At 38.2% G+C, this 19,602-nt stretch overlaps 2 protein-coding genes and 1 long non-coding RNA gene across 3 annotated transcripts in view; 1 reads left to right on the top strand and 2 right to left on the bottom strand.

Annotated features, from left to right (window-relative positions):
- LOC126753582 (interference hedgehog) overlaps nt 1–19,602 on the bottom strand; it is a 239,384-nt gene that overhangs the window by 6,839 nt on the left and 212,943 nt on the right. Inside the window, exons 8-9 of the mRNA XM_050465133.1 lie at nt 12,178–12,320; nt 2,051–2,188 (exon numbers count right to left, since the gene is read on the bottom strand). Coding sequence (XP_050321090.1) covers nt 2,051–2,188; nt 12,178–12,320 — 281 coding nt within the window. The remainder of the gene's footprint in view (nt 1–2,050; nt 2,189–12,177; nt 12,321–19,602) is intronic.
- LOC126753584 (uncharacterized) lies at nt 14,043–14,439 on the bottom strand. The gene is made up of 2 exons (XR_007666171.1): nt 14,367–14,439; nt 14,043–14,300 (listed from the first exon to the last, which is right to left on the bottom strand). It is a non-coding gene; the product is annotated as an uncharacterized LOC126753584 (long non-coding RNA).
- On the top strand, nt 16,201–19,180 carry LOC126753580 (neprilysin-4-like). Its single transcript, XM_050465130.1, has one exon. It carries the CDS (start codon nt 16,540–16,542, stop codon nt 18,769–18,771), a length of 2,232 nt encoding a protein of 743 aa, XP_050321087.1. The 5' UTR covers nt 16,201–16,539; the 3' UTR covers nt 18,772–19,180.

Genomic DNA, 19,602 nt, shown 5'->3' with positions numbered 1-19,602 from the left:
AATAAAATGAGCCACTATGTATTGCATGCATATGGTTGACTTTTCGATTATAACCACTTTGTTTACCTTTGGAATTGACAATTTTTGTTTCATAATTTGTACTGTATTTCTCTCGCAATAATAAGTTTGAAACCCAAATCGGAGGATAAATTCAATTTTCCCCCCCAAGAATCGTCTCTGGATCCGCCACTGATAAACAAGATATATTTTGAAACGTTTATTTTGTTATTGTTGCAGCAGAATGGCACATGTCATTCAATTGTAAAGTTGCCAGGGTCCATTTTATTTGTATGTCTTGCTCTTAGATTTACTTATCGGAACTATAAGGAACTAAGATGAGGAAAAAAAGAAGTAGTTTGTGGCATAAATTCTTAATTTAAATAGACTTAGATAGGAAGAAAAATATTATATATAAAACACTGCAGAGGATATGGGGAGTACTTTTCTCCCATCTACAAAGCCTATAATCGAGTTCCCAAGTCGACGCAGCTAGGTCTCTGACTACATAAACTCATTTCATAACACAGCTCCGAGTGGATCTCGTAGTACTTTTATCTTTTGATATGAAAATTGCAGTGAAATTTTCCAGAATTTAGAGGAAGAACTTTTTGCGCGGCAAATAAATTTGGAAGATGTAGAATTGAAGGCATTACGCGATGTAGATTGTTATTGAAATACGATTTCACATGTAATAGATGCTGCTTGAACGCCACAAAAGTAATAGTATTTTCATCGGGTTGTCACCGCCGATAAAAAATGGTTCCATTTCGGGGTTATATATAGTACAGTGAAAATTTCGAAAACATATGTAACTTTTTTTTCCTAATGTATGTATATTTAAGAATACACTAAGAAAATTTCATATCGTTCCGGTGAATATTTTTGAGGTTATACGCAAATTTGAAAAGGCGTTTCAGAGTGCTTGGAAGTGCATTCCAAACTTTAAACACATTTTTCTCAAAATGTTGTTTTCAAAGTCGTTGACCGACATTACATCTGAACGGCTGAACCCATTAGTCTCAAATATCAACACGAGCTACTTAAACATATTTTTTAGTAATTAATCGACCATTTTTTCTCACCGATAAATATTTTTTTTTAAACAATCGGAAGTCGAGTTTTTTTACAATGTGTGTACACATATTTGGATCAATAAATTTAAAAGTGTTGTCAGAAAATATTTTAGAAAATTCGCCTTGTTTCGGCCTTATAACTGTTGACCCCTTACGACAACCCTAAGCACAAAAATCATATGTGAAACCTGTCCAACCAACCAAATCAAGCAAACTCCATTATCCATGACTTCAAGGTAATGCTTTGTATTTGATGGGATCGGAAGATCGCGCTGTATTATGAGATGGAGAAATGGATGAAACCATTAATTGAAAACGCTGCTGACCATAACACAATAAACTGAAGCAAGCAATTGTCGAAAAACGACTGGCCTTATATTGCAAGATCTGTTAAAAACTAATTGGAAAACAGCGATTGGGAAGTTTTACTATAGCTACATTATAGTCCAGACTTAGCCTCTTCTGACTAGCATTTTTTTCAATTGATGCAGAAAATCTTCACCTGAATATGATGTTCATTAGAACGGGATAAAAAATTGTGTTCATTCTTGAAAGAAAAAGATGGGAAAATGTTATAGCTTCAGATAGGAGCTATGTACTTTGAGAAGTAAAATTGTACAAGTTCTTCTTCGTTTAACATTCAAAGTTTGAGAGAAAAAGAAACAGCCTGAATATAGCTAATCATTTTTTAATATTGCAAACTCGACAGACTCCCCTCTCGTTTAAGTATAAGCGCTCTTCCCTCACTTTAAATACATTTTGCTGCATTTCCATATCAAATCTATGACACCATTCGAAAGAAAAAAACAATCGTCAAAAAAATCATAAAAAAATTGTTTGCTTGTAAACAACGCTTGCATCGTTTGCTATAATTTTGCAAGTTTGCACGTCCGGTCGCAATAAGCCACAGACACAATGTGACCGGGCGATTTCACTGCTTTATGGCGCTCACGTGCCTAGATTTATCAGAAACTTACTTTTATCGATGACAATCACCGAATTGGTTGGCATCATGCCATAAATTGGCGTGCTGAAACTGTCCCAGGCTGGCGCTATTGTGGTGCGACGTGTTGTGGTTGTGGTCGGCGGTGGCAGCGTTGTTGGCGGACTGGACACTGAAAGAAAAAAACAATAAAGAAAGGAAATTAGTGCTATATATGAAAAAATAAAATAAAATATACTATAAATGCTTATGTTAAACCATACATAAATGTAAGTAAGCCACAATTTTGTATGTCGAAAATTTTATGAAATATATTTTCCATTATTTTTTGTTGTAACCATATTGGTCAACCAGTAAAGCCTAAAATTGCCGCGCCAAAAAATATGCAAAATCAATCATTTAAATGCTGCGGTTAAAATAAAATACCGAGAAATTTGGTGGCATTTTGTGGGATTTGTCGAGATTTCAACCGAAATGCTTTAACTAAATAAATCAAATAACGGCAATTTTTTGATATTATTATTTATTTAACACTTGCATACTAAGCACACAGACACACACAACAAATCCGTTTGCGGTGGAAAACAAATTAAAGGATAAAATACCAAGCAATAAAAAAGCCAGCAAATGGCTTACCGCCGTTTGGATTTTTTCTGGTCACTCTATTTATTTACTTTTTTTATTGTGCAAGTATTTGCCGTGGCATTAAAAGGTGAAATATTGTTTGCTAGCATATTTTTAGGCATTTGACTGCACACAAACACACGCACACCTACAGGCATACAAATGTACATCCACACATATTCATACACACACATATACATATATATATACATATATGTATATAAGTAATCGCACGGCTATTACAAGTTTTTCGATTGCTTTCTATTTTTTGCTTTGGCGCTGATTTTAGTGGCTTTTCGTGTTATTTATTGCCATTGCACTAACACCATGACACATAAAATGAAATCATTAAACGTAAAATTATTGCCAACTAGAGACCTGCTGCACACACTCACAGACGTAAGCTGATTTATGATGCCGCACAAACACACATGCGCAAATACATACAAACGTAAATAAATACAAATATACAAATATATTTATACTTTGCCCAACTAACTTGTTGTTGTTACGAAAATAGTGTTAGCAAAAGTAGATTAGTGGCACTTTAATGACAAAACATAATTATACAAATAAATACACGTCTAAATTAATATGATTTAATAGAAATTGTATGAAAATCTATTATAAATTTTCATCGCGCTTTTTCCAAAATCTTTTTAGTCAAGTGTTGTAAGAGGGGCTGCTTTGGATAGGAAGTGGAACTAAATTCAAAAAAAAGTGACTACAAGTTCACACATTTCTAAAACTCAAGAAGAAGATACATATATATATCTAATTTTGGGCAGAAAGCTTAAGGCACATATGACAATATCAATGTCACTCATACGCCATGACGTAGTCTCCTTCAGAAAACATAAGAGAGACGGATGTTTAAGCACATCTTTTAGTAAAACAGAAAATTTTTTTTCAAACATTTTTATTGTCTACATTTAAATTTCTCATGAGAGCTACTCTAGGTAAGAAAGGCCAACAACAATGCACTCAAAAAAACTGAAAACTTCATGGGAATATAAAGTATGTATATAATACAACGTTACTCATACGCCGTGGATCTTATGTTAAAGCGCACACCCAGCCTAAAAAATGCGTGTTTTTGGAATTTTAGGGAATATTTATGGATATTTAAAGAATACTTAGCAAAGATTTTTAAGAAAAACTTAAATGTCTGACGATTTATACGCGATCCTCGACGGAGCAAGAAGCTGTGATGGGACAATACCATCTACATAGAAGAGATTTTTTTTTGCGGAAAAAGCCCGAATCCCGTAGATTAAACGCAAAAAAATCTCTACTAGAGGGTATTGTCCAATAGTAGCAATGATCTTAGTTCGAACAAAATCAAAAACTGGGCAAATGACGACGATCAAAAAAAGTTGAACTTGACAAAAAATTTTGGTCATTTTTTTCACTCCCGAAATTCGATGTTTAATCAGATCAGAAAATTGGTGAGTCATATTTCTATCCGGCATATGTATGCAACTTTTTTATTAATCAGTTCATTTCTCCGAGTAAGCGCTCAAACAAATTTAGTAAATTTAGTTTTGAGAAAAATTCGTTTAAATACTAACTGATTGGGCTTATTGAAGTGAGCGGCTACCCTTTAGAAGGCTGTAACTTTTAAATCGATTTTAATTTCATAGTATACAGTTGAGTTTCTACATAGGATAATTTTAAGGTTACTCATACGCCGTGACTCTTCTGTAGGTTAGTTTAAGTTTGTTCAGTAGGTCAATAAGCCACGCATATACCAGTTTTGGTCCTTTGCGATGCCAGATGGAATTCAGTTGCTAGACCCTTGTGGAGTAGGAGCAGCCTCTAGGATGTCTGCGCTTTATTTTTACTAGAATTTGTTGTCTCTCTATCGATATTTTCTCCAGTGATGCTTACAGCGTAGTCTTGCCAATGAGGAACAAATGCTCTTGTGCATTCATTGTTGTATTAATAACAACTCAATTGATATACACAAAGTCCTAAGGGTACATAAAAATATTTCCAAATCAAACAATATCTACTTAAAGCATTACTCGGGGCAACTTGTTTGACAACATTTAACTGTGAAAAATTATTTTTAGCCGAGTATGCATTTTTCGCGGCAACACCTTAATTGCAATCAATTTACGAGTTGCAAGGCGACATTTTATACATATGTATACTTGAGTAATAATTACTTATATCACGTGTGCACTTGTATGCTCATTTATTTCTTTTTATTATCATTTCATTGTGAGTTTCAATTCATTGAAGATTTAATTTGTGCTTGACATTGCAACTAAGGCACATTTACTTAGACATAAGTACATACAATAAACACACACACAAAGCACAGTTGTGGGTGAGAATGTCTCATTGACAAGCGCACAATCGCCCATAAAGCTAAGTAGATATATATGCTATACTACTCTACACACACACTAAGTCATATCTATATACTTCATATGTATTTGTTTGTTTGCGCTACACATATCCACCTTCCTAATGCAGCCATTCATACGTACATACATATGCGCCTTTTATTACCCTTTTGTCTGCGGCTCGGCATGTCGCCAGCTGCTGCTTGTGTGTATACATATATAGTATATGTGATACATACATGTTCATGTGTGTGTGTCTGCTCTTTTGTGCCACAGCGTCAATTGTGTGACCGCTTGACACTGATTTTATGGCTGATTTTTAGTGTTTACCCATAAATTTGCTACTTAACTGTGATTTGGCAAATTACGAATCGATTTTTGTCTGCCACTGTGTCTCCACAGACAGACTATAACCATTGTGTGTGCTTAGAAAGCCGTCAGGCACATACATCTGTAGTTTGATGGCTGAAAATAGTTCTTGATGTCTTCATGTTTGTGTGGGGGTAATAATATGTTAGGATGATTATTATGGCTTAATAAGGTTTATAGCATGTCTACACGTGTATTAAAAGTGTTGTTGGTGATGACGAAGACACAGTTATGTTTTATAAGAGTTATGGAGGGACGAAACGGATAAAAAGTTTGCAGTAAGACTGTGGACTCTGTTCAAAACAAGAGCGTAATAAAAAACACTTATTATCGTTAAATTGGTCCATCTATGCGGTGAAGGAGAGAAATGATGGGTAAGTTGCTTACTCTTAGCACACTAGACAAATCGTTGCATTTAAGAATCTACAGTAAAGTTAAATGGATAGGATATTGTTGGAAAAAAATATCTTTGAATCAAGAAAAGCAGTCTAATTTATGAGAAGAGTGAAAACTATAAATTCCAGATAAAGAAAACAAAAAAAATCATTAAGAACGGCTGCACCAAAGATTAGGTTAGGTTACGTTAATCTGGTAGGCGAATAAGCTACATATAGACAAGTTTGGTCCTTCGCGATACCAGATGGCGTTCCCTTGCTAAGTGTAAGAGGAGTAGTCAACATTTAGGACGCTTGGGCTTGATGCGAATTTTTACTGGACTCTGCGGCCTCACTGTCGATACCTTCTCCAATGTATGATACGCAGATGCATACAGCGTAGGCTTGCCAATTCGGGACAAGTGCACAATGGATGTTCCATTGTGTCCCTGCTCTAAGCATTTCTAGTAGTCTTCTAGATCTGGGCTGCACCAAAGTTTCAAAACCTTTTATGGGTACTTTTATTACAACATGTATAACTAAACTGGGTGGTACCCAATGCAAATATTTTTGCTCTTTCAAGCTAAGTTTCTTATAAAGAAATTTCTAGTCGAATTAAGGTTACTTAGTAAAGAGCAAATAGCTTCTATGAATAACTTTATTTTAATTTTGTTCGATCTGTTTGCATGGCAGCTAATCCAATAAGTTTTCTTATCGATATTTTGAAACCCGAGGAACTAGTTCGCGCATATATAGGCAGACGGATGGACAGACGGGAACATGATTAATTGGACATACACACCATTTGTTATATCGTAGACCCCACAATATTTCCTTACGCGTATTAAAGGCTTCGTGGCGAACTTAATTTACCCCATTCAGGAGAAAAAACTCGATGGATGTAGTGAACAGATAAGAAACTCCGTCCTGGTGAAACGTCGGACATACCACTTTCGTTGTACGGATCTGATGGGGTGACAATGACATAGCGACGTGTATATAAAGCTTTTCTTATTCTTTCAGTCTTCCTCCCATATACGTCGGTGTATTCCATAGATAACAGTTATGGCTCTGACGACAGATTATGAGCGGCATAATCCTAATAACTAGCTTCTAAGAAGAAATAGCAACCTGACATCTTGAGGAATAACAAGCTATCACGTGGCTGGAGTTCGGTTTTCTCGACGTAGTGCTGAAGGCACTCAGCCTTAGTTATTTGTCAAGAAAATAGCACAGTTGTCTCGGAAGGATTGAGGAACTCGAGGAAGACATGAAGAATCTTAGCCTACAAAATTATAAAGAAAACACTGCGATGTTTGGTGGGCACATGTGCAGCAGATGACGATAATTTTTCGGATCTGTCAATTCTTTAAAGCAAAAGTGCCTAAAGATTGGAAACATATTAATTATTGCGGTGACAGTAGTACAAGAAATGATGCTGAAAGCTCAATAGCATAGGTCCAGCTTTCTTTGAAACAAACATCTCTTGGATAAAATCAACTTTGATAACGGTAGGAGATCAGTAATGAAAGGTCAATAGCAAAAGCTCAAAGATGCTTTCAACAAAACTTCTTGCAGATAAGACCAGCTGTGGTAACATCATAACATCTATATGATGTCCTTCATAAATTGTCTAACATTTAACCGGTGTTCCGTGAATAGCGAAGGTCACAACTGATTAGAAGCAGATGAAGCTTCTGAGACACAATTACTGTAGATGCCATACGAGTAGATTATGTCTTAACTTCAATATTTGCTGGAGACATCATGCTGATACTGCAGGGCTCACTCATGCGTTAATGATGCTCTACGCTGTGATAGACCATTTGTCGAAAATATCGAAAATCCTTGTCGAAAGGCCGATATTACAGCCAGTAAGAAAGCAGTGGATTTACCGCTCCGCAGTGCAGCCTCCTTCAGAGAAGTCGCAATACACGCAATCAATAACATCGAGTTAAAAAAAAACTTGGACTTTGTGATAAAACTGGTATGGATGCAAGGCCACAGCGGAATCGCAAGAAACTGAAAAGCTGATGAGCCAGCAAGAAAAGAGGCCCACGAATCACTATCGGAGAAATGGGAGCGGGTCGGTGCCCCCTATTCTCGTATCTCGTTTTTGGCCAAGATCGATCGCAAGTGATCTAATGATCTCTGTGCTGTCCTGAATTTTTGGGTATTTAAAAGGTTATTATCCTATTGGCATCTACGCAGTACGGCTGGGAATCCTACCAGACGTCATCTGCAGAAGCTGTACGGAAGAAAATGAAGTGGAAACAACTCAACACTTCCTTATTGACTGTCTTGTATTTGAGAGGTTAAGGTCCAAAAACTAGGGAGCGCGTACCTTCAGAAATCTCACCGAGATGGCAGGAAAGGAAATTAAATGCCTGTGTAAATTTGTATTTGCTACTAAGCGTTTTATTAGTTCGAGCATAGTCCACGTGCAATCTTTGGTCAGCCATCTAATCTAACCTAACCTTATAGCTTGGATCTGGCATCCAGTGCTTACTACCTTTTGCCTTCTATGACGAAAGATTTTGCAAGGGCAAGGATTTTCGCCTCAAAAGCAGCTTATGAAAATCGATTGTCCCAATTTTTGCAAATGTACTGGATGTGTGAGGATGACATTGCTTAGAGGTACCAATCGAGGTGGAATTAGTTGTTTAATATTAAAACAAAACTTGGAGTAAACTTTTGGAGGACGTTCGATTAATTTCTCCTTTCACAAAGTAAATGGTATTAGTTGGAGCTAATATTTCGAAGAAAGCAATATATATATATATCTATATATTTACATCTAATGCATATTTGTCATGTTATCTACATCATTTTCTTTTAAATTCCAGCATCACTCTAGTAATTCACTATATAAACACTTAACACTCATTTTCAATACTTAAAGCTCCCCCCAATCGTCAACCTCATAATTCGGCCGTATTTCATACCGACTTCATTGAGTCCATTGTGCAAAAACTTTCGCTACTCAATGAGTTCAAATTGATTTGTGTGCTTTCTTGCTGTAACCGAGCAAATCGCTACTTCTTACAATAACTTTTCGCAAAAACCGCACAACTCTGACAAACGGCCTTGCAGACAAGAGGGTAGAGTTGAAAATCCTCAGGAGCTTTGCATTTTACAGCGTGCGGAAGCACAGCAACACACAGGAAGGCACTTAAAGGGAAGCCGAAAAGAATTACGACAAAGTGCCGCTGCAGGCCAAATGGCATATAAATGTGCTTAGGTGTGAAAGAGCATTGCGAAGAGGCAGCAATTCGTTTGCATTTCTCCGATTTTTATGATTATTTTCACAGCTGAACACCTCAACCCCGGCCGCAGCTCGGCGCCCACAATGGCAGTGTTGGTGGAAGCCAAGTTGCCGCTGTCCAGGCATTTCAACAAGTGCTCAATGCTGTTAACCGTTAGCATAAAACCTGTTGGACTCCAAAGTGGCAGCACTGTCGCCCAGACAAAAGCATGCAAATAAAAGTGCACCGGGTGTGTGAATAGCGTAAGGAAGAAATAGGATTTATTACACATTTTTGCAGGGTCGGAATGTGTTGTGGGAGAATAACTGCGGGGAATGTAATAAATATGAACGGAATGCCTCAAGGTGATGGGATGTGGGGGAAAGAAAAGTAGTTTGAATTAAAGTATATGCTTTAAAACTAATATAATAGTTTTTAAATTTCAGAGATGGGCTAATTGGAGAAGATGAGCTTGGATCTCAGCCACCTGATTATGTTTGGCCCGGATTCGTTTATTAAAACCTCATTTGCAAACCTAATCGATAAAATTTTTTGGTTGTTGTTGTTGTAACGGATATCTAGTTTCTATTAGGGTGATAAGGTTTAGATAAGTTGTAATTAAGGTCATCCAACGGTTGACTTAGAAAGGAGCTGTTCCGACGGAGTGGAACGATAGGGAGTGTCAGATCTCTAGGGTTAGCTGGGCATTCAAAAAGGGACTCGTTGCTAGTGAGTGGCGGTCATGTCTGCAGTTAGTTGCCTCCGAAGTGTGGTCGGCGTAGTGTCTTATGTCCTCGACGTAGTTGAAGAAGGATCTCTCGATGGGGGGATGATTTCTACGAAAACACTCCAACAAAAACTTATTGGAGAGGAGTTTATTATACTTCTTAGCTGGGAGCATATGGAACTCACTGTGCAGATGTTCGATAGAATTTTTTAGTAAAACCTGTTTATGTTTGCCAAAAGTTTGTCTGGCGATTTTTACCATGAAAAAATGAACAACGAATTTGTTCCTGGGAGTCTACTTTTTAACGAACTCAAGTGTTTCAATGACTCAAAGCATTCGAAGGCCGTGAAGTCATTGAAAACTTGCGCTGTTAATACATAACCTCGAAAAGAGTTAAAAAACAAGGCCTGAAAATCATCGTGCTGGCATCAGAGACATAGCAGCGGATATCCACCTTTAATTTCGTTAATCTTTTAGTTATGAAATTGCCGAATCTTTTGCAAAAACGTTACCTTTTGAGAATGTAGCTGAGAATCCTACATTCTGTATATAGCGCTTCAAAAATAAGCCGGAAGAAACAACGGCAAAATCAGTCAAAACTCAAGCTGTTACCCATCGCTTTCTTAGATTACTGTGGTGAGATTCACCTTGTGTATTCAAGTTCTGAGTTTTACTGGGTGAAACGGTCAAAAAATAATATTATATAGGCTGATTCATTTCGAGGTTCCCTAGTTTTTCCTTACCCATTGAGCCTTAAATGGGAAATGTTCATTATCGTTCGAAAGAACATTCTTTGGTATTTATTTTTTGAGGATTATCTTTTTTAAATGTTGGCCGCGGCTACGTCTCAGAGGGTCCATCCACGAGACCACAAACCACACCAAAATGTAGATTTTTCTGGATGAAATCACAACTCTTGAGTCTCCAGGTTGCCTTTTGTGGCACTGTTTGCTTACATACCCATTGAGCCAGAAATGGGTCATCGCTGAAAAAAATTTGACTCGAAAACGTCGGATATTCCTGGAATATTTCAAAAGCCCATAGAGCAAAGTGATGTCACTTGGGAAGGTCAAGCGGCTTCAGTTCTTGCACAAGCTATATTTTGTACGCTTTCAATTTTAGATCTCGACGTGAAATGCGCCAAGTCGTTCCATATGACAGTCAGAGTTGCGAACGCTGCCGAATCGACTATCCATGGTCTTTGTGTACCCTCTCAACAACGGCTGCTATATTTCCTTTACAGCGTGCTGGACGTGGTGCATTCGGTCGAATATTATCTAATAATGAAAGCTGGGTTTCAAGATGGGTGTGGGTGCTGCGAATAGTGCGCTCAGTAGGCCGATTATGTTGACAAAGAGTTGAGCAAACAAATTCTTTACAGAAAGAAGTATATCTACTTAGAATACCCGTTAGTACTTGGATCTTTTTAGAAGTTCATATTCATGGCGTTCTGACCAAAATAATGCGTTTTGGTTGCTGTGGCGATGGAGACTCTTTTTTCGGAAAAATCCGGAAATCCATCACTAAAATGTGAGACTTTATTCAAGAACTTCATGAACTTTTAGCTTTTTCCTGCTTCTTCTTGCAATAAATCTATCCTAGATGTAGGTCGCTTGTTTTACTAACGCTTTTCATTTATTTGACAATTCGGTCAGTTACTATCATCACATGACTTTCGTGTGGTGCCACCTTAGCTGGTGCTCAATTATAGTAGTTGTTGAAATGAAGTTCAAAATTGACAACTGGTGAATTTTTATTCAATTTTTTTTGCATCACGCATAAATTGTAGCTTAAGAAAAATTCGATACAAATTATCGACACTAATTAATTTATTTTTGTTTAATACTCGAGGTGTAATTTCAAAAAGTTTTAAGCGGCTCACATGTTCTTCAATTACGATTGATAGCTATACCCAAAAATTATAGTCTCAACATTCCAATGAGGTGGAAGTACACCCATTTTACTTTCTGTGCATTGAAATATGTATGCATCCACATTGCCAGTTATTCGGTTTATCGTTTAATTGCACCAGATTTTTTTCACACATCATTATCATATGACTTGAAGAGTTTCGGTTTTCAACCTGCTGCACTCCTATACCTGGGTATGAGAGTGTAGTGGGTGCACCAACTCAACTTATTACACATTGAATAACAGATTTTTTTGCAGCAGTTTTTGTGCACTTTTTAGCTACAGTTAATATGATTTATGGAGAACCGGTAAAAAGTGGCACAAAGGATACATGAATTGCAATGAGGCTTGGAGCCGCAAATATGTCCAATTGCAAATTAAACAAAAAAATGTCTATTGAACGATCGAGGATTTTTTTTAATTAATTAAATCAGAGAAGTCCGAAGCAATTGCTTGAAAATGGCATAATTGCTCTTTCCTGCTCTAATTTGTAATCTGATTCCATATAATAAAAACTATCGTTGATAATATGTTTATTAATTTGTTTTGCCACTTACTGTAAAGCTTTATGGTGCCATCCATTTCACCGCGTGGATTTTTCGCCACACATTTGTAGCTGCCATAATCGCTCTTCTGTATATTTGTTATGGTGAGACGCATGGTTGCCTTGTAAGAGGGGTTCCCCGGCAGTGTTTCAGTTCTGTAATCAAAGAAAAAAATGGTCAAACCTAAATATTACTTAAATTTTGGAATACAATTTTTTTGGGTAAAATATTATTATTATACAGGTCAACAAAAAAAACTGGAGTTTCTGTTTTCATGCTCAAATTCTGTTTCTAGTCGTTGAAAAAACTGGAATTTTTTTTAGCTCTCTAAGTTTGCTGTTGCCTGACACGAGTGAGCCCAATTTTTCCATAAAAATAAAAAAGAAATACGAAAAAATATCTATCAAAGAAAACTTTAATTAAAAAACATATTTTCCCTTATTTTTGGTGTAGGAGAAACCGAAATTTAATATGCAAAAGCAGACACAAAAATTAGGTCGACGGGTGTTATAATTTATGAGACTTAATATAGACCTAAAACACATTTGAAATTATATCTCTCAAAAGTGAAGCCTTTGGAAATGTGACTGAATTGTTCAAAATCTATATTTTTATTTTGTCGATAGCTCTTTAAAGTGATTTAAAAAACTCTCATAGATCGACGAAGCATTTTGAGCTTACCAGCTCCCTTAGCTGGAAGAGTTCGTTAAAGGTGTATCTACCGACATATTTCAATCTGAGTCTGGCAAAATCAAGCAATGAAAGAGAAAATTACCAGTTACAGCTCAGGCGAATCCGACAAAATAACCGAACCGCGTGTGAACGTATTGGACAATAGAGATTGTCTTCGCTAAGAACCAGAAGTTTAGAGGACTCCACGTTCACTCTATGCCAAAAGGATCTCACAGTCGCATAAATTCTGATTATTGACCAGCTCTTGCTGAGTTCAGAGCCTCGTTTCCAATCGGATGAAATTCGAGAAAATATGCCCTCCCAAGCGGGCTCATCGATTTGCAGTTATCGGTGATTCCGCTGTGAACGGGAACACATACATCTGCAGTGGTCTGGTAGCCTGAAAATAGAGTTGATGGAGAGCCTCTGACAGAAGGCTCCACCTCATACTCTTCCTTCTAGCTTCGATCCATCCGCGACAAGGCTCACTACACTATTTCCCCAACGCCTTCGCCCCACCTACGAATCCCTTGAATGTGTGAGCCGAGGGGAGCAATCGCTGGAAAAGGGTTTCGCGATGCAGTGGTCTACATTGTAAGGGGATCTTAATTATTATAAAATTTACATATTGAATAAAAACATGTAACGGTTCTTTGAATAAATATATATAAGTTAACAAATTTATTATGTCATGTATTATACAGGAATACATTCTAATACAGCGAAGGACCAAAACTGTCACTACTTCATGAATCGAAACATCTCACTATAATATGATGGCTGATTATTATTGTTTAGGAAAAAAATATGCTTATGGAAATTAATAGGACAGCGAATGATTTTTTGCTCTATAACCATTGGTGATAGACCTTCCCCTCACTTTGAGCATATATGTATAAACGTAAATACCATATGTAAATAATTTGTATATATTTGAAAACATTTGTTTATTTATTAAATTTTTTCAAGAATTCCGAGAAGAGAGCTTTGTAAGATAAGAATTCTTTTTAACTGAACTCAAGGTCAAGGTGATAAGAAACATAAAAACATAATACAAACATATAAACAGCCAAGCATACAAACTTACACACAAGATGATTCAAGAATTGTTTGCGGTTTGAATAGAACTGAGCCTTTATAAACGGCATATTGGTTACAACTAGAAAGCTACATAGGTTCAATTTCAGCTACTTGAAAGAAGAGTGTTCAAATCTTGAATTTATATTTTTTTTGGTTGTAGAAAATTTATTTCATAACACTTTTTTAAGAATACATTTTTTTAAAGAATACAGTTATTTAGTTCAGAATATTTTTTAATTGTTATTTATAAATGGATATCATAACATATATACTCGTAGAAAGTGCCTCAAGCCTCAGTCCTTTAATCCACATTGCCATCTCTTTTGGCATTCCCAAAACGGAGAGCGGGTTTACAAATAATAGATCCGCTCGCTGCTCAGTGTCTATAAAAGTGACTGCCTGTACTTATCTATATACTTATGTTTGTAAATAAAAATGTATGTACGTACAATACATTATGGCCTACTATTGGATTTCTGCTACGCCATTGAATGATTCGAATAACAAACAAAGCAGTCTGCCACTGAGAAATAGTTGCTTTCGAATGCCTTTAGATTCTCTCTAAATTGAATATACAAGATTAATGGCAATGAGCGGGCAACATATGTAACTTTTATATATGTATATAGACACATATAATATATAAATATGTACTTTTGTTTGTTAGCTTCTCAATGGCAGTTTTGCCAACTGTAACGATTATAGTTTTCAAAGAATGAACATACGTTGAAATATATAGCTGAAAAATATTGAAAATATAAACAAAAGCAGTCTAAGGGTGGTCGCATAGTGGAACAGAGAACAACGTTGAAATGAGCAAAAACTCGCCATGCATTGGATGGTAGCGAATCGAACAAACTGGACAGCACTTAGGGTACACTCCTTCAAAATGGCTTCTGACGCAGGCGAAAGTGATTCTTTGTTAGTGGCGAAATTGGTTTTTCCCCGTCAAAAAACTGTTTTGTAATTCCTCAATTATGAGAATACTAACTGGTCACTGTTTGGTAGCGACAAACGCCAAGAAAACTGCAGGAAATGTCTAGAGCACCAGGGACACAATGTAGCATATCTTGTACACTTGTCCCGCATTGGTAAGACTACGCCCCACAAAATGATACTCTGGAAGAGGTATAGATAGCCAGGCCGCAGAGTGTATTAAAATTCACGTCAAGCGCAGGCATCTTAAATCCTCTTGAACTTAAGAAGTGAACTTCATCTGGTATCGCAAATGGCTAAACTGGTCTATGCGTGGCTTGTTGGTCTATCAGATTAACCTAACCTAACCTAACCCCTCAATTATGTTTTCTATAGTCTTAAGTTTCTTAATAAATAAATTTTCATTTGCCTTTTGTGCCATTCACAATAGTAAACCTGATCTTAAATATGCAAAACAAAACTTGGTGGCATTGAATATAGCGGAAATATCGCTCTCTTGTACGTATTCAATTCGATAAATTTGTTGTTGCTTCTACATGTAACTCTTTTGCAAGACAGAAGAAGAAGCGAGCATATAAATGATGAATCGAACACAGCTTATATGTGGTTAGCTTTTGGCGTAGCGAAGAGTGCTCAACAGCAGTGTGGACTGAACGAGTCCTCTATGCCTTACCACTCACACAAATGTAGTGAAAATTTATCGCTGAACAATAATGATTGTTGGAAAACATATTTAGGTAGAGACTTAGCACACGACTCAAAAAATTTCTGGGATATAAGGTTATAAACTGTTTAAATTAAGTCCAAAGTATCCAAGTCTTTCAACCTCATATAAGGAAAATCTCATACCTTTCCATATAATGCTCAAAATTTTTATTGAAAAATAACCAAAATTTGAGGCTCCCTGGTAGAATGACAGAAGTTATTGAAAGCCTGAATAATATAGACCGTTTATACCGCATCATTGATAATAGAGCTCGCGGCACTATTCTTAATCGCCGTTCACCTAGAATATGATAAGGCGAGATAGGTGTCAGCATCTATAGTATTACTGAGCGCAAGAGAGCGAAGAATGAAGATCACCCAGAGTATAATCGCGAATCCCATAAATGTGTTTACACACAAATTTATACATCTCTTATATACGACTCGACTTGATACGATTATATATAGTATATACTTGTATATATGAATAGATTTGTGTGTACGCCAGAATTAAAAATGGGCCACCATACGAATTCGCGAGCAACAAAAGGCGAATTTTGCGCAAACTATACAATAACAAATATGGAAAACGCATAAAAAACGGCACAGAATCAAAATAAAAGAAAAGAACAAGATCACAATGACACTGACCGGCGCGAGATCAGCGAGATTAAGACGGCGTCGCGGATAGGTGTCGCCGCGTTCGCTCGTCATTAGCTGAACGTAGCCGTGCAAATTGGACCAGCACACACCATTAGTTGAGCCTGGCAAGTGCGTGTAAGCGGAGCGGTCTGAGGAACACTTTTCGATCAAAAATTGCAAAAAACCGAAATTCATACACAAAGCACTTTACTATTGCCCAAATTTGGCTAATTCAAAGACTTTTTTTCGGCAAAGAGGTCAATGCGCCGCGCTTGAAATTCGTTAGTGTAGCGCTACGTCATAATACGCGCGTTTGTGTGAGTGTGTGTATGTGGCGAGATGTTGAAATTGAGCATAATTTGCACATTGTTCGCGTCCATTATTTGGCGCACCACGCCGACCAATTGTAGCCGCCCCTACGGTCACGGCGGCAATGTGAATCAAATTTTGGCAACGAATATAAAAAATTACATGGACACAACGGCGCGGCCATGCGAAAACTTCTATCAGTACGCTTGTGGCCACTGGCCGCAGCAGCACATCGAGCAATTGGATTTCGGCGATACGCTTGGGCTGCTGGATTATGAGCTCAACCGCAAGTTGGAGCATTTACTGCGGCGCCAGCTCAACGCCAGTGCCAGCAATGCGGTTAGCAGCAGCACAACTACGGCGGCAACACCAACATCATCCGGCGACAGCTTAACTGCTGTCGTCACGAATTTTGTCACAGCCGCGGCCGCATTGGAGGGTCCCTACGCCATGGTGGGCGATCTGGTCGTGGAGCCGCAGCCAGCTGCGTCCAGCACTACTCCGGCCACAACGACAGCGTCCACTTACCTGCTGGAGGATGCGGTTGGTGAACCGCTGATTTACGAGAAAGCACGCATTTACTATCGCTCCTGCAAGAAGGTGAAGCCTTACAATCTGAAGAAATATTTACAACTCATACAGCCGGGTTTCGGCGCGCACTGGTGCATTTTGGCACGCAACGGTGGCAAGAAATGGCATGCGGAGCATTTTGACTGGCTGTCGGCGATTGCCAAGTTACGTTTGTACGGGCTGAATGGTGTGCTCTTGAAGGAGGAAGTGCTGCCGCGTTGGGATGAGTCCAGCAGTAATAGCATTTACCTGGACAAACCGAATTTGGCTGAGACAGAGCCCACCGAGGAGGGCATAATGATCGAGCTGCTCTTGGATATTGGCCAAACGAAGCGTGCCGCAAACGAGGTAGCGCGTGAGGTGCACACCTTCGCTTTGCGTCTACACAAACTGCACGAAATTGAGGACGAAGAGGGCGCCAAGGAGATGCAGCTGGGCTACTTGCAGGAGTATGTGCAGGAAATAAATTGGCTTGAGCTGCTAAAACAGCTGAAAGGTGTCTCAACCAATCTCGAAACCACCGTCATTATACAAAATATACCATACATGCGTGCCTTGGTGCGTCTACTCGCCGATACGCCCAAAGAGACGCAGTGCAACTATATTATGCTGAAGTTTTTGCTCTACCTGAAACAGCGTGGACCGGCGGAGATTTCGAAGCATGAGTGCATTTCGAGTTTGCGACGCGCCATGCCTTTGGCTATGAGCTATATTGTGGGGCGTCATTACTACAAGGATATGGCGCAGACGGACGAAAATGTACAAGAGATATTTGCACGACTACAACAAAAGTTCTATGAAATCATCAGCGATAATCGGCTGCAGCTGCAACGTCCCATCGTAGATTCCCTGCTGCAGAAGATCACCAGCATGCGTCTGCAAATAGGCAATTCACCGCGTAAGGCCACGCCAGAGTATTACGATGAGTACTATGAACGTGTTGAGCTCGATCCGAATAACTTCTATGTCAATCAGCTGAGTTTACTGCGTTTGGCCGTTGAAAAGAGCCATGAGAGTTTGGACTCTGTGGTCGCTAGCAATTTTAGCACGCCCGAAAATGATTCTTATGTGCTGCCCGATTGGGCGGGCAGCTCTTCATCACCATTCTATGTGAAGCCGAAGAACTTAATTATTGTCCCATATGGCTACTTGCAGATGCCCATATACCATCGCGGCTTGCGCGATATCTTCAAGTACTCGGTGCTCGGTTTCAGCATTGCACACGAGCTGCTGCACGGCTTCGACTCTGCGGGCATCGACTACGATAGCATCGGCAACATAATGGGACCCAGCGAGGAGATTGCGGCGAATCAGCGCTTTATGCAAGGACTGCGTTGCATGCAGAATGAGCTGGCTACTGGCTCGCGTAGTCTAAATGAGAAGCTTGCCGATTACGAGGGTTTCCGTTTAGCCTACGACACCTACTTTAGCGGCAATAAGACTCACAGAACGGGTGGCATGCTTAGCAAGCTGTTACCGGAATTCACGGACAAACAACTATTCTTCGTCAACTTTGCGCAATTCTTCTGCAGCAAGGTGCAGCGCAGCCTCAGGCAGACCGCCTATTTGGAGCACGCTATCGATGAGTTGCGCGTGCTGCAGACATTGGCTAACTTTGAGGAATTCTCACGCGAATTCGGTTGCGAGCGACGTGCGAAAATGCAGTCGAAACATCGATGTCGACTTTGGTGAAGCCGCTACAGAAGAAAGCTAATCAAACTGTTGTTGTTGTGAATATAGCAAAGGGTAATATGAAACTGATAAGCTCGAATATTTTGATCGTAAGAGTGCAGTAAACAAAAATAAATGTATTTAAAGAGTATATTTAAAGTAAGAGAACTTTTGTGAAAAGCTTTAGCCAAAAGCTCAAAAACTATTCAAGCATTCTGTTAAGCTTTCGCTGTATGTGTTGGATTATATTTTATATGATAGAGACCATTATGTCCACATACATACACTCCTGTACATAAACTGATATAAATGAGTATTTGGTGGTTGGTAATGCTTTGAGACAGGATTGGCTATTTGTAAATATTGTGCAAGAGAAAAGTTTAAGTTTTACCTTAAGCTTATTAATAAAGTAAATAGTAATTTAAAAATATTTATTTGAACTCTGTATTTTGTGTATATTAAACCGAAATTTTATTTGTCAAAAAGTGAACATACAACAGAAAAATACGTGGAAAGCTGCACGCAGCTATTATAAATCGTAAGGAACGTGAGAAAGCCCCGCTAGATGTCACAGTGGCCCATGTGCGGAATTAAGTGCGTTGTAACTGCTTGCAACGCAGAAGAACTGAGTTTTTTCTAACCTTCTTTGAAAACTGACTAATTAATTTATTTATAGATAAAAAATCGAATCGATTTAATATTTGAATAATAATTGAAATCTTATTACTTCGACCGATTTCGAGAAATATTGCTTAGTTGGTCGTGTGAAAATCTCAGGTCGATCATTACAGCCGTTTCAGAGAAATTTTTCTCACCCACTATGCTATCCGCCAAATTCGGCAAAAGGTTGGT

The sequence above is a fragment of the Bactrocera neohumeralis genome, chromosome 3 (genome assembly GCF_024586455.1).
Source record: "Bactrocera neohumeralis isolate Rockhampton chromosome 3, APGP_CSIRO_Bneo_wtdbg2-racon-allhic-juicebox.fasta_v2, whole genome shotgun sequence".
NCBI lineage: Eukaryota > Metazoa > Arthropoda > Insecta > Diptera > Tephritidae > Bactrocera > Bactrocera neohumeralis.
The sequence above is the reverse complement of the archived record's forward strand: the minus strand, read 5'-3'. Positions and strand labels throughout refer to the sequence as shown.